Source organism: Macrotis lagotis, chromosome 5 (genome assembly GCF_037893015.1).
Source record: "Macrotis lagotis isolate mMagLag1 chromosome 5, bilby.v1.9.chrom.fasta, whole genome shotgun sequence".
Classification (NCBI taxonomy): Eukaryota; Metazoa; Chordata; class Mammalia; order Peramelemorphia; family Peramelidae; genus Macrotis; species Macrotis lagotis.
In genome coordinates, this window is record NC_133662.1 from 22869611 (window position 1) to 22892588 (window position 22978).

The window sequence follows — 22978 nt, forward strand, 5'->3', positions numbered from 1 at the left end:
CAGTTGAAAATTAGAGAAAGTGTTTAGGTAGTTAACTTCATGGCGTGCTGAGTAGAGTCATTCTTGTAAAGACCAATTGCCACTTTTGTAATCTGTTAAGACCTGGCACACTGATATCCTTAGTGTAGCAACATTGATAGTAAGATGCAATAAAGAGTCTTAATGTAGTTTGTGTCATGCGATTTGTATTTATTTAGTAAAGTTGAGTTTCTTGAATTTTTTCCCTTTATTGCTTCTCAGTTTGACATGATTTTCCATATAGTAAGTTAGGTATTACATAGAAAATACAAAATACCCAGGTTTCTCTTTGTTTTAATAAAATAGAAAGATAATGAAAAAAATTTTGAAATTGACTCTTAAATTTGCTTTTCCTTTTATTTGACCACTTTATTTTTCTTCCTTTTAAAATTTACCTTTTATAAATTATTTTTGTATTTTCTTGGAATACATAGCCTAGTGTTTTGAACCAGAGATTTTAAAAAGCTCAAACTCAATTTGTTGTAATTTTTGCCCTTAAATGGAAACTAATAGTTTAGAAATTATTGAAATCATTGGTGATTTGGGGATTATTAAATATCTTACTCATGAACAGTTCTTGAGCGTGAGAGTTCTCTTTAACATTATTTAGTGAAGCCCCAAGTTTTCCTCTTGCATGAATGGGTCAGTGTGAGATTTTCTTTGCTTAGTGCTCATGGAAACTGCTGTGTCAAGAGACCTAGGGACCTTTTTCTATGGATCTTTCCTGAACAGATTGGGAGACTTAAGTAGGAGGACCAGTATAAAGGACACACTGAGGAACAGGAACCCAGATTTGCTCTATAGACAAATGTTGTATGTGCACCCATGCATTCCTTCCTACTCCTTCTCTTTCCTTTTGCCCTTCTCTCTGTTTCTTTCTCTCTCTTTCTCTAATGATAAACTTTCATTGAATTTGGCTTTTAATGAATGTGTACTCTTAAGTGTTTGAGGTGATGATGGCTCTGAATAAGATGGCCAAGAATTGTACAGTTCTTGCAAACTAATTTACTATGAAACTGATCACAGTACAGTCAATCCAGAAGTTATATATTTGATTTTAGAATGTTTATTTGTATTTTAGTTAAAATGAAGTAACAAATATTTTGGTAATACGTAAGCATTCAAATGTGATTATGATTCACAATACAGGTTTACTTGCAGATGAAGGAATGTCCATGAAACTCTCAATTTGAAGTGAAGATCATTGGTGTCAAATTGTAATAGAAATAGATCCCTTGCAGTTGCATACTGAATTAGAAAAATACAAATTAACAAATTAAATTTTTATATATTTTTATTTATTTTGTTAAACTCCAATTATATATATATATATATTTTGTTATTATTATTATTATTTTTTTAGGTTTTTGGCAAGGCAAATGGGATTAAATGGCTTACCCAAGGCCACACAGCTAGGTAATTATTAAGTGTCTGAGACCAGATTTGAACCCAGGTACTCCTGACTCCAAGGCTGGTGCTTTATCCACTACGCCACCTAGCCGCCCCTCCAATTATATTTTAATGTGGTTCTGGCACTGAAGAGTTTTGCAGCCAGATGGTGAGCTTGACATGTCTGGTGTAGGATCAGAGCTGGATGTAATGAATTAATTATTTCATCAGAAACTATGCTTCTGAGGTAGAGGAACTAATAATGAAGTGAGTTTATGACTTCAGAATCTCTTTAGACAGGTGAGAAGATGATGCACTCAGACTTTCTTTCTAACTCCCTCTATTTAAAAAAAATTGTTGTGCACATTATTATTTTTTTGTTTTTGTATGTGAGTTAAAGGTTTTATTTTTGGAAGTTGAGACATTTGACTTGGGAAGAATGAGGGTTGACATTCAAGGTTGATTTTTCCTTGGTAGCAGAATAAAAACTATAATGACTTCTCTTTACAGTGCCAAGAACAGACTTGTATTGTTTCTACCAACTGACAAGTCATGCTGATATCAATTAGGAGCTAAGGAGGCTTGAAAAAACAGGAACAATATACCCAAACCACAGCAACCTGAGTCTACTGAATGGTGTTGGTGGTGGTGCAAATAGCCCTGGTTGTATAGGACAGTCTTAACAGTTGATATTTATAATGATTACCCTTAGTCATTCTCTTTTTACAAAGCCAGGGGAAATGGGTCTACCGACACTAAATATTTAGTGGTTATGGGAAGACATTTTGGAGCACATTAACATAGATTATAAAAGAGAATTAGAGCCTGGGTGCACCTTAGAAGCCAATAGTCCAACCTCCTTGTTTTACAAATGAAGATACATGGGAACAGTTAGTTCCATAGAAAAGATTGCATTTAGGTCACTATGTTGAATACTACAGTGAAGATTTTCGGACTTTTTTATGCTAGTGGCAGCATTATCTCTGGTTTTGAGTACCCAGATAATTTTTCAAATATCATTTTAAAAAAAAAAACTCTGGAATATTTCATGCTCATCAGAACTTCTTTTTGCTTAGAACTGGCGTTTGTTTCCTAGTGTTTTTGTTTTATTTAAAATTTTTGCCAAGTATAGAGCATTAGGCATTTATTCCATTCAGCTTCCCCAGAGCCACATGCCATTCAAAGACTAGCTAGCAGTCCCCTTGTGATGAGGTTTGGTGATAATATATTGTGAATGTTTTTTCAAAATGACATTGGTTATGGAAATAGGGGGTATTATTTGGATTATATGGGCAAGTGGATAGAGACCTGGGTCTGGGTCTGGGTCTGGAATACCTGAGTTCAAATCTAGCCCCACACTTATTAGTAACTCTGTTACTCTGGGCAAGTCATGTAATCTGTTTTCCTCACTTTCCTAATCTGTATAATGAACTGGAGAAGTAACTTAATATATACAATATGTAAAACACATTTTAAATTTTGGTTAACCCCTGAAGCAAATGATAGTTTCATATGTTTTAAAATAGACACATCTTTGCCTTTAGTGGAATACACAGTTCACAAAACTACTAAAGTGAGAGAGTTGTTGACAGGCACAATAGAAAACATTTGTATGGTATTCGTTGTAGAAAATATGTTGTAACATACTGTGGACCATCTCATATAGTTTCAAAATACAAAGACCTTTTGTCATGGTGTTCACTTATAAAAAATAGTTTACCTATTATTCAGGCATATTAATATCTGACACAGGTGCTGCTAAGCAACCCACCCTTACTCCCCCTGTTTTTTATACTCATTTTTATACATCATTCTGCAAACTTGTAATAATGTCCCCTTTTTCTGCCTGTTAGTTGCATAACATCCTCCATTCTAGGATGAAGAATGAGTAGAGGGTAAAAGAAATGAAGGGAAAAAATCAAGTGTGAATTTTTAAAGTTTCTGATAGAAAACAATTTGTCCAAAATAATAATTCTCTCATTGAGTTATGTTTGGACCTTTTAGAGTGGCATCAGAAATAGAATAGCTTATATTCTTAAAGGCCAGGTCTGACTGTGCTGCTCTGTTGCCCAGGAAGCTTCAACAGATTGCCTCCAAAATAAAATACAAACTAAAATAATTTGTGTGGATAAAAATATTTTTATTGGAATAAGTGATGGAACTTTGAAGTGAACAACATTTATCTGGGAGTGTAAAAATCTTGGTGGTCAAAACTTTTTTTATTTTTATAGACACATCTTGATTATTTAATCATTCCAGTAAGCCTGTGATAAAAGAAATATAGACTTTTTTGGTAAAAAAAAAATTCAGTTTAATCTACTTTTTTTTCTCTCAAGTCAAGGAATAACAAATTTTGTAATGTCAAACAATTGACGGGTGATTTTTAACTTACTTGTTATTTGAGAGGTTGTTGATGTCTTCAATACCTTCACCTTTGGTAACTTCTTATCAGTAATAAGACCATTCTCTTAGTAACCTAGAAACCTGGTTAGGAAGTGAGAATATTATGAATAAATCCATAGTTCAGAGTACTCTTTAGAAATAGGTGTCTTGAGTAGATTATTGTAACTGAATATGTTATAGAATATCAGCAGAAAGGTCTTTTTTTTAGAAGAGCATTGTTACCTGACTGAGAAAATGTTCATATATGGATCCCCTAAAACTCTATGCATTGTCTATATCATGGTAAATTGTAAAGTCATAATAAGATTATTTAAAATTTAATAGTAAACTTCCATGGATGAGGAAATCTAGTATGGATCTAAGATCAGTAGTATGATTTAGCTGATTTGCACTGATTCAGTAGAACTGAAACCTAATTTTATGTTGAGTTCAGTGAATCAGTTATTAAAATGACATTTATAATCAGGGTTCTCTCCAAGGTGGGTGCCTGGGCAGTTCTCAATGTGGAAATTATAAATTCACATTTCTTAACCTTTTTTAGATTTTTTTTTTTTGCAAGGCAAACGGGGTTAAGTGGCTTGCCCAAGGCCACATGGCTAGGTAATTATTAAGTGTCTGAGACCGGATTTGAACCCAGGTACTCCTGACTCGAGGGCCGGTGCTTTATCCACTATGCCACCTAGCTGCCCCCTCTTAACCTTTTTTAATGTTCATCTATGCAACAGTATTTTCTTTGTGCCCGTAGTAATGTTCATTCTGTCCACAGGTGAAAAAAAATTAACAGAACTATGTAATATTTATTTATTCATTTCTTAAAACTCATTATATCTTTGATGAAATACTATATTTTAATTCCCTCCTTTTTGTTATTTTGGTAAACAAACTTATAAGGTAAAGAGAAAAAGTTCCAACAACCAAGAGGTGACAAGCTGTCATCTATTTTTGGTTTGTATTACATTCAAAATTTCCCCAAGATATTATGAGGCACTGAATGGTGCAATTGCTGAATGGTGAAATCAATAGGAAGCCAGGACACAATGAACCAATAGAAATATAAATTTCAAAGGTTATCTTATTGCCCATTTCAGAAGCCATGGAAGTAGAAGAAAAAAAGAATAGATAATTTGATTTTTTTTTTATATCAGTTGGAGAGATATATGATAACCTACTAGGCTTCAAGGGGAAATCTGAGAATATGAAAGTTTGTATTTGATCCTAGAGGCAAGAGGAACCTAGGGGCCCTTTATGAATAGGGGAATGTCTTTTATTTGCTATCAGTACAAAACTCTTGAGAGAGAAGGTAATCATCAAAATTCAATTATAATTTATTAAAACTTTGTGTCCATTACTGGATTCATTCCTAGGAATACAAAGATAAATAAAACTTTTTTTTTGGTTCTGCATGTGTTCCAATATTGACTGCTATAGTCATGAGCTGCTTTTGCTCCAGAAGGATACATTTGTTTACTGTGAATGATATAACATAATCTAGTTTTGTGTGCCTCTTTTATTGTTCTTGGTTTTTTTTTTGGCAAGGTAATGGGGTTAAGTGACTTGCCCAGGGTCACACAGCTAGGTCATTATTAAGTGTCTGAGGCTGGATTTAAACTCATACCCCCCCCTGACTCCAGGGCCAGTGCTCTATTCACTGTACCACCTAGCTGCCCCTCTTATTGTTCTTAATTGAGTATTAAATGCATGAAATATTAAACTACCCTTTTGGTATATCTCTATATATTTAAAATGGTCATTAATTTGAATCCCTCTACTGCCTAAGACTGAGTGATTTCCATGACCTTCCTAGTCTGATATTCTCAGAAATTGATATGATGGTCTCTTTTCAGATAAATAGGGGTCATATGACCACTGAAGCTAAGAGAGCTGCAAAAATGGAAAAGAAGATGAAAATTTTGCTTGGTGGCTACCAGTCTCGAGCAATGGGACTCATGAAACAGTTGAATGATTTATGGGACCAAATAGAGCAAGCTCACTTAGAGCTGCGTACTTTTGAGGAGTTAAAGAAACATGAGGATTCGGCAATTCCAAGGAGGCTGGAGGTAATATTGTTCTATCCAGGGACCATTTCATTATTATTATTACCTTAATATTAAAGAGTAATGAAACAAATTAAACTTTTGTTACAGCTATCTACATTTGAGGAAATAAATATTAGCCCATAAAGTTTCCTTAACAACCTGGTATTCTGAGGCTCTGTCAGCTTTCCTTGCCCGTTTATTTCTGTTCACTTTTCCTTTTAAATGAGTGGTTAATGTATATTCTGTTCAACTTTTTTGCTTTGCATTATTCTTTAGATGTCTTTCCACATTTCCTCTATATTTTTCACATCTCTTTTGGTATTCTGTTATATATTTTTTAAAAATTTTAAGTCAATGTGACTTGCCTAAGGTCACACAGCTAGGCAATTATTATTGTCTGAGGCCAGATTTGAACTCAAGTCCTCCTGACTCCAGCGCCGGTGTTTTATCCACTGCACCACCTAGTTGTCCCTAGTACTCTGTTATATTAATAAATCACAATTTATCTAGCCATTCCCTTATTGGACACTGGATTATTTTGGCATTCATAAATAATATTGCTATAAAAATCTTTCAGAAATTAACATTTCTTTCTCTTCCATCTTTCCTGTCATCCCCTTCTTCCCTTTCTTTTTCTTCCTTCCATTTTGTGAGTATGAGATAGCGCTTCAAAGACATTTGATGAAACAAGGACTTAAAAAAAATGACAGATTGAATATTCAGAGGAATATGAATTTCTTTAATTATTTGTGAGACTAGCATTTTAGCAAACAATTATTAATTTGTTTTTTCCTTTGTAAATTTGTTATTATCCTTTGTTGAAGTCATAACATTCAACTGTATTGACTATTATTTGATTTTGAATGATACTTTTGAATATTTCCCAAGATAATTTAAACTTAATTATCTCATTGTTATTTTCCCAAGTGTCTTAAAGAAGATGTCCAACGACAACAAGAAAGAGAAAAGGAACTTCAGCAAAGATATGCAGATTTGCTGCTGGAGAAAGAGACTTTAAAGTCAAAATACTGAAACATCACTGGCATTTTGTTATAGAAAGAGTTCAATGCTGGTTTTCATCTTCTGGAAGAATGAAGCCGATGTTTATGTTGATCAAAACATTTGTCTCTTATCTGTGAATTTCATTTGTTGTTTGTTTTAAATGGATTCCATCACCTTGTGTTTTTTTTGTACAAACTGACTCCACAAGAATTTTTAGAGGTTAATTTATTAAGAGAATCATTATTCTTTAAGTGATGTCATGTTCATTTTAACCTTTACAAACCATATTTTTCTCATTTTTAAAGTGTTCTTAAATGTGTTGCCTGTGAATCAATTCTTAAATAAAAATTAACTAGAAATTTTTTGAGAATGCCTTCAGTGTTGTTGGCAGATACTCATTAATTTTGTAAAATAATGTTTATTAAACACTCTGTGTCATTCTAGTTGGTGCGATATCTAGGTGGTATGGTGAGGGGAGGCCACAGAGAAAAAGGTGACAAATGGGAGAGAGAAGTTGTGGAGCTAGATCAATAAGATGGATATTGGATATTTCTGAAAGAGGGGTAAGTGGGGGGGGGGGATTCAAGTTTATAAACCTGGTTCCAACAGAAATGGGGAGAGAGGAGGTGTAAGGGGGAATGATGATGAGTTGTGTTTTTGACATATTAAACTTGAGATACCAATGTGATGCCCAGGTAAAGTGGAAGTGGATTTCAGGACAGAGATTAAGGCTGGATTCCTAGAAGTGGCTGTCATCTGTGCAGAAATGATCTTTGCATGGGGACTGAAGATGATCAGAGGAGACTGGAGAAGGGGAAGCAGATGGAGAACAAGCCCCATTCTCCAGCAGATTAAAACAGTTCTACGTAGCAGATCAGAAAAGATGTCAAGAAAAGGTGAAGAGAGCAACTATCTGAGAGTGTATGGGAAAGCAGAAACACCAGAGCACTGCTAGGGGCATTTAAATAGGTCCTGTTGTTCTGAAAAACGATTTGGATTTTAAAACTCTCTAGTCTTATAAGAGTCTTACCTTCTTGCACATATTTCATAATACAGTGTCACAGGTCTCCTTGATGTTCCTCTTACACAACACTGTCTCCTGAATCCTTCCATTTTCAACTGTCCCCTAGGTCTGAATTTTTTTTCTCATCTCTACCCTGTCTTCCTTCAAATCTCAACTTCTGTAGGAAGTGTTTCCCAGTGCTCCATAATGCTAGTGTTAGATGAGATGACATGCCACTCTAATCAGTCTGTGAGCTCCTTAAGATCAGTAACTGGCTTGGCTTTCTTTGAACCTGCAGTACTCATTACATAGTAGGTCCTCAATAAGTGCTAGTTACCTTGGTGTTTTGATTGTCATGTGTATGGAAGAGGGAAGTGATAGGAATGTAAAATGCATATTTTTTTTACTACTGAGAACCAGCCTGGAAGTACATTTCACTTAAGGGCAAAAGATAGAGGACAGTTTAACCAAGATGATTGAGGAGCACTTTAAAAAGGTATGTCTGATAAAGCAGCCTAGAGAGTAAAGAGAATGAGAACTGAGGAACAAAAGCTTCAAATTCAACAGCTGAGAAATTGTTGGCAGCCTTGGAGTACAATTTCAACTTAAGAGATGAGGTCACATGTTTTAGCAAACTAAATGCAAGTTTAAGGCATTACCATAAGACTGATATAAGTTGCAATCTAAATAGATTGAAGTAATTTACTTCCCAAATTGATTTTTTAAAATTTTTTTCAGTTGGAGAGATATACGATAACCTACTAGGCTTCAAGGGGAAGTCTGAGAATCTGAGAGTTTGTATTTGATCCAAGAGGCAAGAGGAACCTAGGGGCCCTTTATGAATAGGGGAATGTCTTGTATTTGCTATCAGTCCAAAACTCTTGAGAGAGGAGGTAATCATCAAAACTTCAGTCAAAGAGTGCTTTCCATGGGGGGTGGGGGGAGGGAAGCAAGATTGGGGGGAAAATTGTAAAACTCAAAATCTTTAATAAAAATATCATGAGAAAAAAATTCAATTATAATTTATTAAATTGTGTCCATCACTGGATTCATTCCTAGGAATACAAAGATAAATAAAAGACAGATCCTACTCTCAAGGAGTCTTAATGAGGGGAAACAACATGCAAACAGGCACAAACAAGATAGGGATAGAATACTTAGGAGATATTGGAAGAGGGAGGGCTCAAACTTTAGGAGAAACCTGGAAAGACTCCTTGTAGAAGCACCTTGTAGAAGGTGAGACTTTAAGCTGGAGTTTGAAGGAAGCCAGAGAAGTCACTGGGTCTGCAGTCAAGGATGACCTGAGGTCAAATCTAGTCTCAGCTACTTACTAGCTTTGTTACCCCTGGGTGAGTGAGTTAACCCCGTTTGCCTTAGTTTCCTCATTTGTAAAATGAGCTGGAGAAGGAAATTGCAAACCATGCTAAGTATTTTTGATAAGAAGATCCTAAATGGAGTCACAAAAAGTCAGATATGACTGAAACGACAGGAAAAGGAGGCTAGGAGGTACAGATGAGAATTCTAGGCATGAGAGTAGCCATTGATTTTGGGATTTTGAATGTCTTGTTCAAGGAATAGCAAGGAGGCCAGTTACTGAATCCCAGTGTAACAAGACTAGAAAGATAGGTAGGACTCTAAGGTAGGAAAGTATTTTTTGATTGATAAACAAGAGAGTTTATATTTGACCCTAACCTGAAGGTTATAGGAAGTCACTGGAATTTGTCAAATATCAGTTCATTGAAGTCAGACTGTCACATTAAAATCCTCAGTTTGACAGCTGAGTGGAGGATGGGCTGGAAAAGATGAGGCAAGGAGACCAAAAAAGATTAAAAACAAACTCCATTATTTGACTCTGATCAAGTTCAATTAGCAATCAAAATCTTAACAATTAACATTGTTCAGAAGTGGGGTGCATTCCTAATTTCTGAAGAGCAGAAGCTAGATAACCATTTGTCAGCGAAATTGTAGAGGAAGTTGCTCTCATATGGATTGGAAGATGGGAAAGAATCCTATGAAATAATTATGTTGAGAATATATTAATGTATCACTGAAGATATATGTGGCTTCTTATCATTTGGACATAAGTATATTTTGTTCCCATGATCAATCTCTGCCCTTCTCCCCCCACCCCAATTCCTGTCCCCAAGTCCCTTAAATTTCTAGACAAAACAGGTTATTGATGTTTGATTTCTATTACAAATAACACCAGCTCCAGCTTGAGCTCGAATCTATTAGAATAAAGAGATGCAGCTAATCACAAGTGAAAAAAAAGGGGAAATTAATGAGGATTTATTTTGGAAGAACATAGAAAAGTATGGCACTGTTTTTAAAAAAAAAATTGGGCGGATAAAGCATTGGCTCTGGAGTTAGGAGGACCTGAGTTCAAATTTGGACTGAGACACTTCATTACCTAGCTGTGTGAGCTTGGGCAAATCACTTAACCCCATTGCCTTGTAAAAAAAAAAAAATTATTAATAGTTTGGTTTTAAATTACCTACATTTTTTATATCAATATTTTATTTGTTTTCCGTTATATACAATAGTAGTTTCTACCATTTTTTGTATGGTTTTGAATTTTTTCCCTTGCTTCCCTTCCCTCCCCTTAGTGCCCCCCCCGGCAGTCTGATAATCTTTACCTTGTTTCCATGCTACATATATTGATCAAAATTGAATGTGTTGAGAGAAAAAACATATCCTTGAGAAGAAAATAAAATATTAGAGATAGCAAAATTATGAAGTGTATAAGACACTTAAAAAAAATGAAGGTAATAGTCTTTGGTCTTTGTTTAAACTCCATGGTTCTTTTCTTTGGATACAGATGGTATTCTCCATTGCAGGTACCCTAAAACGGTCCCTGATTATTGCACTGATGGAATGAGCAAATCTATCAAGGTTGATCATCACCCCTATGTTGCTGTTAGGGTGTACAATATTCTGGTTCTGCTCATCACGCTCAGCATCAATTCATGCAAGTCTTTCCAGGCTTCTCTGAAATCCCATCTCTCCTGGTTTCTAATAGAACAATAGAACATATACCACAATTTGTTCAGCCATTCCCCAATTGATGGACATTCACTCAATTTCCAATTCTTTGCCACCACAAACAGGGCTGCTATGAATATTTTTGTACAAGTGATATTTTTACCTTTTTCCATAATCTCTTTAGAGTATAGACCCAGTAGTGGTATTGCTGGGTCAAAGGGTATGCACATTTTTGTTGCCTTTTGGGCATAATTCCAAATTGCTCTCCAGAAAAGCTGGATGAGTTCACAGCTCCACCAACAATGTACTAGTGTTCCAGATTTCCCCACATCTCTTCCAACATTGAACATAGTCCTTTCTGATCATATTGGCCAACCTGATAGGTGTGGGGTGGTACCTCAAAGATGCTTTATAAATTACCTACATTTCTGAATGTACTTCCTCCCCCATCTCCCTCTCCCCAACCCATTCCCAGACACTTCTTATAACAAAGACTTCTAAAGGGGAAATAGTCTAGCAAAATTAACCAAATAAAAAATTCTGTTATTTAGTACAATGTTCCTTGTGTGGAAGTTATTCTATTTACCAGCAAACTGGCTTTTTAAAAAATTATTCACATATGATTTCTGTTTATGTAAGGGGCTTATGTGTATGTGTGTATGTTTGCAGGTAGATTATATGTATATCCACATAGGTTTGAATAAATGCAGTTTGCAGGGAAGAGATATCTGGAATTTCTTTTACTCAAATGGAAATTTTGATTCTTGCATGATGGGGAACAGGAAAATGGAGTAATGAAGTCCTCCTCAAAGCCAGGAAATCAGACTAGAATTATCCCTACCTGCTTCCTTAAATATTATTAGTTTAGAAAGAATTGATTTTAGTTTAAGTTGCTTCTCTAGTCACTATCCCTTAATGGGGAGAGGACTGTATAAAGGTTTGACTGTCTTTGCACCAAATGATAGTTACAAGAAGGCTATCACAGTGAATAGTAAATCTATTCTAAGCAGATTGCAAATAGAAATCAGAGAAGTTATACAGATTAGATCATACCAGACAATATAGAAAATGAATGAGGAATAAGATGTTTTGTGTGTGTGTGTGTGTGTGTGTGTATGTGTGTGTGTCTTTGAGAGACAGAGAGACAGAGGGAGAGAGAAACAAGAGACAAAGACAGAATACTCTAGTTCAACTAAAGGGAAATTTCCAGCAATTTTTAGTTTAGTAAGCCAATAATTAGGGACATAGTGAAGTCCTGGTTTCTTCTACATGTCTCCTTCCCAAAATCTTCTGGTCTTCAAAGAGAACTTAGAACCACCTTGTATACTAAGGCAAGAACAACAAACACTGAGCATCAAATATTCAGTCTGTCCATTAAGAGAGTCTTATGTAAATGTACCAGGCTGGAACCCTGGGTTACATTTATTAAAAAAAAAAGAAAAAGAAAAGTAACACAACTGAATAGAAAGCATCTCTGTTTCAGTGAAAACAAATGTTGATTTAAGTACAATGCCAATCTTTGCTAATTTTATGGTTGCCTTTTATTGTTTTCAGAACTCTATATATAAAGAAAATAGATACATTTATTCCTTTGGAACCTCTGCCTAAAGAATATCAGTGAGTTTTGTTATATTCTTTTACATTATTTATGTAGGCCCAGAATTTACCACTGAATTTTTATTTTTTCAATCTTTATTGCAAAGGCAGAAGAATATAATGAAAGAAGTGTTCAATTTTGAGTTATATGGTTTGTTTTTTAAAATTCTAGTTCTTCCATTTTGTGCAACCCTAAGTAAATCATTTCACTTCTCAAAAATTCAGTTTTCTCATCTGCAAAATAAGGAGTCTGGACTAAATGATCTCTGAGGTTCTTTTCAGCTCATAATGAATGCTGCTGTGATTCATCAGGCTTTAGTTGGGTAAGATACATTATTATTGATGAGGCTTTATTACCATTTCCACATTCATCTGCTAAACTTTCAATTAAACTTTGGGGTACTATTTTCCAAATGACTGAATCTTAGTGATGAGATGTAGTTTGATGAATTTAAAAGTAATTTTAGAGATCAATAACATAATAATTTATCAATTACATCCTAGATTTAGAACTGGAAAGGACCTTAAAGGTCATCTAGTCCAAACATAAATGAGGAAACCAAGGCCCAGAAAGGTGGTGATTTTCTTAAGGTGACAGCTAATGGCAGTTAAATGACCCAGAGTATAGAGTGCCAGTCCTCCATTCAGGACTGAGTATAAATTTGCCTTCAGACACTTGGTAGCTGTGTGACCCTGGGCAAGTCACTTCCCCTGACTTTTCTGTTTTCTCATCTTTAAAAATGAACTAGAAAGGAAATGGCAAACCATTCTAGTATCTTTGCTAAGAAAACCACAAAGGGGGGTTCACAAAGAGTCAGACATGACGGAAAAACAAGAAGGTGACATGAATCTGACTCCAATCACTGTATTCTTTCTTTTCTTCTTTTTTTTTTTTTTGCACTGTAACAAGATGTATTTTCAGGAAACCTTCTGAAGCAGTGTCTTCAATACAAATGAATTGCATTTATTCTCAGACTAACACCTTAAATGTACTTAAATGAATTTAGAGATTATAAACACTAAGCATAGCAAAAGTAGATGCAAAATTATTCTATGAAAAGAGCATCATTTAAGTTGATATTTTAAAAAATGTTTAAATTGAAGAAAACCATTCACAGTACAGAACTTAAAACTCATACCACACTTTATACTTTATGCATTTTAACAAAAATCTCAAACTCATGTACTTTTCCCATTATAATGTAAATTAATCTCCTCTTCACCAGGGAAAGGAGACCAGTGAAGCAATCTTTCCCTTATCCTCATGTAAGTGCTCTATTTGGTCTACCCTACACAATTCCTGGTACCAGATTACAACATTCTTTCAATCTGTACTATGAAACCGTTTGTGACAAACCAACAATGGTTCAAATTTCTTTTTTTTCTTTTTTTTAGGTTTTTTTTTTTTTTGCAAGGCAAATGGGGTTAAGTGGCTTGCCCAAGGCCACACAGCTAGATAATTATGAAGTGTCTGAGACCGGATTTGAACCCAGGCACTCCTGACTCCAAGGCCGGTGCTTTATCCACTGCGCCACCTAGCTGCCCCTCAAATTTCTTTTTTCTCCTATAGGGTGCAATTATTTTCTCATTACGTATCAAATTCGTTACACTTTTTTTCAGAAATAACATAATAGAAAACCAAAATGTTTTAGGTTATTTCAACTTTGTTACAAATCTGTTTTTCTTGTTAATATTTTCAAACAATGTGCATCTATTAGTGTCAGTTTATAAAGTACCAATTCTTGAGTAACACGTTCTACATGTTCTACTAATAAGAATCAGAGCATGAATTTGGATTCATAATTACATGACATTAGCAAGCTTCTACTGTTAAGAAGAAATAAGATTTTCCTTAATATTTTGTCACCACAAGAGACAACTGATATCTAGCAACTTTAAAGATACTATGCTATTTAATATTTTAATTTCTTTAACTTATACTACCAAATTTTATTTTTTAAAAAAATTGTATAACCAAAATGTTAAGCCATTTTCCCTAAAGATAAGAAAACCACTGTATTCTTTCTACTGTACTACACTGCCTAGAAAGAAAAAAAGAAAGATGCTTCAGAAGTTTTGATTCTAGGTCACTAGAAGTCTTTAATTAAAATACAAAATTCAGGAAAAGTAGCATTTTTGAAGACAGCAGCTGGGTGACATAATAGATAGATTACTGAACCTAGAGTTGGGAAGACCTCAGTTCAAATCCTACCTTAGACAATTATTAGCTATATGATTCTGGATGAGTCCCTTAATTGCTGTCTGCCTCAGTTTCCTCATCTGTAAAGTGGGGAATCATATGGTTTTTTATCTCCTTAGGGTAGTTGTGTGGATCAAATGAGATAATATTTGTAAAGTTCTTTGTAAATGTTAAAGTCCTATATTAATGATAGCACTTTAAAAGTCATTTAACTCCCCCATTTAACAGATGAGGAAAGTGAGGTTCAGAGAGGTTCAGTGACTTGTTGATCACACAGATGGCAAGGTTGAGATGTGATCTCATGTCTTCTGACTCTAACACTGACTCTAAAGTCAGTGTTCTTTAGAAGTGAGATTTGAACTCAGAGCTTATCAGAGGTTAGGTGATGGTGAGCAAGATGCTGGTAAGTTCAGTTTTGGATATGTCGAGTAAGGAATCCTTGTGTAACATATGTGTAGGGATTTACAGAAGATAGTTGGAAATCCTGGCCTGGTGCTTTGAGAGAGGGGTTAGATACTGAAGATAAAGATTCAATTCAATTTGGCAAATATTTATCAATTGTATATTACATGCAAGACATGTGTTGAAGATATAGAGACAAAAAGGAAACAATCCTTGCCCTCAAAGAGAGTTGATTTTTTTTTGAGGTAATTGGAGTTAAGTGACTTTCCCAGATAATAAGTATCTGAGGACAGATTTGAATTCAGATCCTCCTGACTCCAGGGATGATGTTCTATCCTGCACACCAACCAGCTGCCTTTTTTTCCCCCATGCTTTTGTGATGATTCCATGCAAAATACAGTTTAGATGGCTTGGGCAGGTAACCTGAATTCAGAACAGTTCTATACTTGTCTACTCAAAGTACAGAACAGTGTAGAATACTTCAGAGTAGGGATTGTTTCATTTTCCATATTTGTACCTCTGGCACCTATAATAGTACCTGGCACATATTAGACACTTAATGCTTGTTAACTGATGGACTGACTGTTAATTTGTTCTCACTAGACTCATAGGTTTTCCTGTTGCAGGAATTATGAGGGTTAAAGAATGAGCATCAGACTGAAAAATGCTTGGGACAAGATGAAATGCTTCACTCTATATAGAAACCATGTTTCCTTTAAAGGGGGGCAACTCATCTCCCTGTGTTCTGGCTGTAGTTACACCCTGCCATCTCTGTTGTAAATTGCCATGGGTCATGCCACTTTGAGTAGGCAGATTAAAGGTTGTTCCAGCAGGTAAATTAAGTGAATGTCTTTTTTTTTTTTAGGGCTTTTTTTTTTGCAAGGCAATGGGTTAAGTGGCTTGCCCAAGGCCACACAGCTAGGCAATTATTAAGTATTTGAGACCGGATTTGAACCCTCCTGACTCCAGGGCCGGTGCTTTATCCACTGTGCCACCTAGCCACCCCCATATATGACTTTCAATGTCATAAGGATCTGGTATACATATACATACATATGTAGGTAGCAGAGCCAGTGGGTGAAAGATGATCCACAAACATGAGTCCTGCAGATCATTTTAAAAGATTCAGTGTGCCATCTAGTGGTCACAGAAAATGTTTTTTCTCTTAAAGTTGTAGTTCTTATGACTAGTTTCTAAAGGTTTCCTCTTCACTGAACTTCTTAATCTTTACCATCATCTTTCTTCCCTCTTTCTCCTCCTCCTTCCCTTCTTCCTTCTCCCCATCTCCTTCTCCTCCTACTCTTCTTCAATATTTTTCGATTTTTTCAGGTAGGGACCCAGACTGAAAATTAACATGAACAAACATCCTCTGTGTCGCTATTCTTTACTCATTCCTCAACCAACATCTTAATTTAAACCCTCATCACCTCTTGGCTGAACTACTGCTATGACCCCTTAGTACTTTCTTCAGCTTCCCTCCACTTCAATCCATTAAACACACAACTGATGTGATTTTCCTGAAGTACCACTTCCCTTCTCAAGATACTCATTCCAGTGCCTCTAGGATCACATATAATCTGCCTTCTTTTACTTTTAAAGTGCTTCACAATCTAGTCCTAATCTATCTTTCAGGTCTCATTTTCAGTTACTGACCTTTCCAAAGTCTACAATCCAGATAAAATAGTCTTCCCGTTGTTACTCACACATGGTGCTCCACTCCTGTTCTTAAGAATTTGTACTGGCTGCCTTCTATACCTGGCCTTCCTTACCTTCAGCTCATAGGATTATTCATTTCCTTCAAAATTCAGGTCAGATACCACCTTCTACTTCAGGGTTAGGGAACTTCTGGCCTACAGGCTGTATTAGTCTGGCATTGTCAAGGCATAGAAATTCAATAAATCTGGGGACTTTTTAGGGGTGAATTAATTAAATATTTGAACAAATATAGCCATTGAATGATGTTATAAATATCCAAATGGCCCTTGGCAGAGAAAAGGCTCCCTATGCCTATTCTACATGAAGCCTTTCAGAGTCAGTCCCCTCTGTTCTTAAAATGAAAGGCTTGCTAATCCCAGTGTGGTTGAGGGGCACTTTTAAAAGACAAGTATTGGATATATCCATAATTCCAGAAAATGACTTTGCTACCAAATTAAGATGTAGCTTTAATAAAGCTAAACAAATTTAGGTAGAATGTACTTCCTTTACATAAGATGATTCATAAACTTTCCCATTCTAGGTAGGTGTGAAACTAACCCTTCCATCTCTGAATCTCAAGGTTGAAGCTTTATAGAACTTAAATCATACTGCTAGCAGAACTGAAACAAATTTATAACCAATCAAATAATAAGTCTCAAATATCTTATCAGCTAAAACAAGGAAAAAAAGTTTTGAAACCATTATTATAATCCTAATGAAATAAAATACACTTAATAAAAAAACTTTTAGACAACTCTTTAACAACAGAATTTATAACTTAACAACCTAACCAGTATCCAAATTACAAAAGAAGTCATTTTCCTAATTTGGTTATCAAGTTTCATAATATAAACATACACTTAATTTTACATTTACAGGACAAGGAAATACATATACAACTCTTCTATTTTAGATTCATTATTAGATTAGCTCAAAGTATGCTTGGTCAAATATTATGTCATTGTCAAAATTTTTCACTCTTAAGATTTTAGGTGGGGATTGATTTCTGATTCAGACAAAAAGCCCTAAATGAGTTTGATTAGATGCTGGCTTGTTGAAATCCCAGAAAGGTTTCACAGAACACAATGGGAGTTGATACAATGATTCTACAATAGTACAATAATATTGAAAAAGTTTGCAAAAATTGACAAAATATGACAGAGAGAAATGATGTGAGAATATGCAATTGGGAAAATGACACTGATTGACACAGGGCTGCCATAAACTTCCAAAAAATGCAGTATCTTTGAAGTATAATAAATTGAGCAATGCCTATATAAGGTAGAGGATGGAGGTAGTGGTGACTGACACGATACCTCCTTACTGCTTCTGAGGACCAGGCAATTAATTGTATACTCCCATAGACCTCCTCCTTGACTATTTTAGACTTCTTTTAAAAAAATTTTTATCTATGGCAATGGGGTTAAGACTGATTTGTACAAAGTCACATAGCTAGGCAATTATTAAGTGTCTAAGGCTGGATTTGAACTCAGGTCCCCTGTACTCCAGAGCTGGTGCTCTATCCACTGCCCCACAAGCTGCCTCTGACTACTTTAGACATAATCTACTTTGTAACAGTTCATACAAGTTTTCTCAAACTTTTCTGAATTCATCTTCATATCTCCTTACAGAAGTCTCCTTGCATACATATATTATAACCCGTTTAGTTTTTCTTTAGTGAGTGGACATCCATTTTCTAGTTTCTAGGGTTTTTTTTCTATTAGAAAAAGTGCTGCCATGAATATTTTGATATATATGGAACCCTTTGGTTTTTGCTCTTCTTCAGAGTAAATACCCAACCATAGGGGGATTATTGGGGGCAAATGTAGAAAGTTTTATGACTTTTTGTTGTTATTCTTATGAGACATATTGTCTCCAACATTGACTATTTCTATTTTATATAATCTTTGTCATTTTGAGGGGATATAGAAGGAAGTTTCAGAATTATTTAATTTGTACTTCTTATTAATTACTTGATTCATTCTTTCATAGGATTGTGGATGGTTTGCATTTTTTCTTTTGGTTATATTCTTTGTCCACTTATCTCTTAGGTAACAGTTCTTTGTAGTTTTGGGTCCATTCACCTCATATCTTGGTTTTAACAATTTTATTGTAAATATTTGATGCAAGATTTTTTTCTCCCTCTTGATAATTTCTTATCTTACTCTGGCTGTATTAATTTTGTTTCTGCAAAAGCTTTTTAATTTTGGGTAATTTAAATGATCTGTTTTATGATCACTTCTATCCCTTGTTTGGTTAAGACTTTTCCTTAAGTCATAGTTGTGAAAGGTATTTCCTTCCATTCTCCTCTAATATTTAATAATGTATTTGGAATGTATCAAATCTAGGCCAGCTACTATTCCCAGCTTTTCTTTTTGAAGTGCAATTCATCCTCTTCACGTGGCAAGTCAGGGTTGGAATTCAGTGGTGCCTTTGTCACTAATGATTAAAATAGATTTGTAGAGAAATGCTGACAAATATGTCCTGTTTTTTGGCTGTTTTCTTCCAGTCAGTTGTATTTATGGATGCTCTTGGTGTGATGTAGTTCAGTTCCATCTCAGGCTAAGCTTTCTGTGATGATGATGATGATGTTTGTTCTTCATTCTCAAAGAAGACCATGGCATCCGGGAGGTGATGCCAAGACAAGTAAGTGTGCTAAGTCACCAGTCTCACTTTCTTTTCCAAGTAGCCAATGGCTAGACATGAACCAGGATGACTGGAGATGGCCCTGGATGTGATGCAATCAGGGTTAAGTGACTTGCCCAGGGTCATGCAGCTAGTAAGTGTTAAGTGACTTAGGATGGATTAGAACTCAGGACTTCCTGATTCCAGAGTCCATGTTTCTAACCACTAGAGAACTAAGAAGAACCTGGGGATCCAGTTGTCTACCCAGAAGAGCCTTCATGGTGAGAATCAAGGGGAAGGAAGGTCCAGGAAGGCTCCAGGATCAGTGAATGGAAGGAGGAAGTGGAGAGAAGGCAATGGGTGAAGGAGGGAGCCAAGTTTGGAAGTCATTCCTTAGTAGCCCTGATTCCAGAGATGCAAGACTGAAAGAAGGAGAGGTTGCTGGGGGTGAGGGGCCACTCACTAAACTGGCAGAGATAGCAATAAATTGTTTTGCAGCCCTGGTCCTTCCAGTGGAAGGCAGTGGATAATTGCTGCTCTACTTAGTTCCCAAATCCTTGTAGTTTTTAAAAAAATTTTTTTAAATTTTTAATTTTTTGTAGTTTTGTCAACAGCTATCCTCTTTGTCATCCTGAAGCTCACCATGCTATGCCAAGATTAAAAGAACTATATTCTTGGTTTCAGCCCCAATCTAGTGCAGACTCTTATCTTTTACAGAAAATCTTTTCTAATCCCTCTTAATTTTAGTATTTTCCCTCTTTTAATGATTTCCTATTTTCCTTGTACATATTTGTTTCCTTATTGTTTCCATTAGCTTGTGACTCTTTGAGAGGCAGGGACTGTCTTTTACTTCTTTTTTTCTATTTTATAAATAATAAATATTCTCTAATATTATTTATAAAAATAAACATAATCATAAGAATACTTATATTCTATAAACAATAAATGTTTATTGACTAAGATTCCAGTCATTGATCAAGAAAAACACCATAAATAAAAATAATAAAGCAGTTAATTGAAATATATTGTTGTGGGGGGGGGATTCAATAGTGTCCAGTGATGAACTCAGGACTCTGACCCTCTAGTGCAGTTGTACAAGAAAAAACAGATTTATTAAAGTCGTTACAGCACAAAGGAAAATGAGAGCTAACTTTTGGGTGCAGCCCTTCAACCAGGCAGGCCAGCTGATTGAACTCAAACATCGGAAGGTTGGAGACCATAAAGGTTAAAAAAGAATTAATGTTCATCAAGTTAAAGATCATAAAATTAGAAGAGTAAATGAGAAGAGAGGGCAAGAAAAGCTCCAGGACCTCCTTAAATATCTCCCTCTGGTTTTCATGTGACTCACTTGTGATCTCCCAGCTACCTTGACCCTGGCTGGTGACCTCAAGGCCGGGGTCAAAGTAAAGGTCAAGAGGAAGTGTTTTTAACAGTGTGAGGAGGATCAGTGCCCAACATATGTGATTATAGGATTTTAACAGTGCAGAACATGATTACACAATTTGTTTCCAATTATTATATTTCCCCGTGCCTATAATTCCCAGGATCAATACGAACAAAAATATAACGGGGGGGAGGGGGAAACAACCTTGCAACAAAATTCTTCCACCTCTTATGAAGCAATAGAAGAGAGCTCTCCCCCACCACCCACTGCCCCTTCTTCCATGACATTTGGGGGAAAAAAACACTGAATCTTTTAGTGGGGGTGTTGTGGGCGGGGCTGGGAGAAAGACGAGGAGCCTGGGTGGCCTCGGAAGCACCTTCCAGCTCTTGGGTCTGGGCCTCGGAGCCACACCGGGCAGTCCGCACCCCTTACGGGTTCCTAATGAATACTTACTGAATTGAATAGAAGGTCACGAAGTTCTCTACCAAGCTTTAACCCATGAACAGACGCACCTCCCGCCGGCGGGAGGCGCTATGAACATCCGGGCCTCTCCCCCGCCCCCTTCCATCGACGCAACTGCAGATCGACGCGCGAGCGAGGCTTTTTAGGGCTTTGTGTGCGCATGCGTGCCACCCAGCGCGCACCGTCGGGAATCGGCCTCGTTTGGGCTCCTCCTCGCGGCCCGGCACTCTCGCGCGACTGACCTCCTTTGTGCGCCTGCGCAGACCATTCCGAAGCCTGCCGCCGCGCTGGGAGGAAGGGTCGGCTCTGAGTCCGGGGCCCGCCGCGCCGTGTCCTCGTCCTCTCGGTCCCCTCGGCGCATTGCCGAGCCGCCCCGCCTTCCGCCAAGATGCCTCGGATTATGATCAAGGGGGGAGTATGGAGGAACACGGAGGTGAGTCCCGCCGCCTGTCAGTTCTGCGGCCCCCGGCGGTGGCCGGTGCGCACGCGCCGCCCGCTCTGGAAGCCGCCGCCGGGGCGGGGGGCGCGTGAAGGCGGGCGGGAGCTCGGGGGCTCCAGGCCGGCTCCTCCTGCCGCGGCCCCCGCCTCCGCCTGCCTCCCCGCGCCCGCTGATCCCGGGCTGACCGGACAGCTGGAGGCGCCCCGGCCCGTCTGTGCCCTCCGCAGAGCCCGGCTCCGGGGACGCCGCTTCAGGAAGCCTCGTGGGCACCGGAGGGCCCGGGTGCCTGGCATGGAGGGGTGCCCGCCGCAGCAGAGGGCCCCGACTCAGAGACAGGCCGCGGAATCCGGCGAGGAGCCCGAGGCCCGGACTGGACAGTGCCCATCCAGCCTTGGCAGAGCTGGAACCAGTGCCTCCCAAGGACCCAGTGCCCTTTTTTTCTTTATTTAACATTTATTCTCATTTTGTACAAATAATGTTTTTTATACATTAATAAAATATTCTTGTTTAAGAGTAAATAAAATGCCCCCTTCCCTAAAAAATGATAGACTTGCTTGAGCGCTAAAGTAAAGGGGAGAGAAAAATTAAAATTAAAATTAAAAAAATAATAGTAATAATTGTAGGTATGTCCAGGTGGCACAGTGGACGGAGCCCCAGCCCTGCAGCCAGGAGCACCCGAGCCCACATCCAGCCCCGTATACCCGACAATCACCCAGCCGCGTGTCATGCGAGCCACCCCAACCCCACTGCCCTGCAAAAACCAAAAAAAAGAAAAAGACCCAAAATAAAATAGTAATAATAGTAGGGGCGGCTGGGTGGGGGACAGAGCACTGGCCCTTGAGTCAGGAGCACCCGGGTTTGAATCCGGCCTCAGACACCCAATGATCACCCGGCTATGCAGCCCCAGGCAGGCCACCCAGCCCCATCTGCCCTGCACCCCTCCAAATAATAATAATAATAATAATAATGATGATAATGATAATAATAATAAATGTGCTTCAGTCTGTGTTCCAACACCACCAACTCTGTCACGGGTGGATCACATTCTTTATGATAAGTCCATCACAAAAGTTACTTCCATATTTTTCCACCATTGCCATTGCTGATTGCAACTCCCTCCTTTCGTATTTCTCCACTACCATGTACTATATTTTCTCTCTCCTTTCACTGACTCTGCTGTAGGGCAGCTGAGTGGCGCGGCAGACAGATCCCCGGCTCTGGGGCCAAGAGGCCCCGAACCCCCATACCACTCCTTAGGCCCAGCATCTACCTGGCCCTATGGTCCTGGACAGGCCTCCCAATCCCAGCCCCTTGCAAGAAGTAAAAAAGAAAATGTGTTATA

At 37.4% G+C, this 22978-nt stretch overlaps 2 protein-coding genes and 1 long non-coding RNA gene across 4 annotated transcripts in view; 2 read left to right on the forward strand and 1 right to left on the reverse strand.

Moving 5' to 3' along the window:
* LOC141523686 (cell division cycle 5-like protein) overlaps positions 1-7397 on the forward strand; it is a 39880-nt gene extending 32483 nt beyond the window's left edge. Inside the window, exons 15-16 of the mRNA XM_074237070.1 lie at positions 5655-5867; positions 6774-7397. Of these exons, the coding sequence (XP_074093171.1) occupies positions 5655-5867; positions 6774-6878 (318 nt within the window). The 3' untranslated portion in view covers positions 6879-7397. The remainder of the gene's footprint in view (positions 1-5654; positions 5868-6773) is intronic.
* Positions 1069-21644, reverse strand: LOC141523690 (uncharacterized). Its single transcript, XR_012478557.1, has 3 exons — positions 21189-21644; positions 3800-3891; positions 1069-1266 (listed from the first exon to the last, which is right to left on the reverse strand). It is a non-coding gene; the product is annotated as an uncharacterized LOC141523690 (long non-coding RNA).
* The window catches only part of LOC141523688 (cell division cycle 5-like protein), a 53813-nt gene continuing 52249 nt past the window's right edge, over positions 21415-22978 (forward strand). The window contains exon 1 of one of the 2 annotated variants that reach the window (XM_074237072.1): positions 21415-21630. In XM_074237072.1, coding sequence (XP_074093173.1) covers positions 21586-21630 — 45 coding nt within the window. In that variant the 5' untranslated portion in view covers positions 21415-21585. The remainder of the gene's footprint in view (positions 21631-22978) is intronic. The other variant, XM_074237071.1, reaches the window with a different exon arrangement.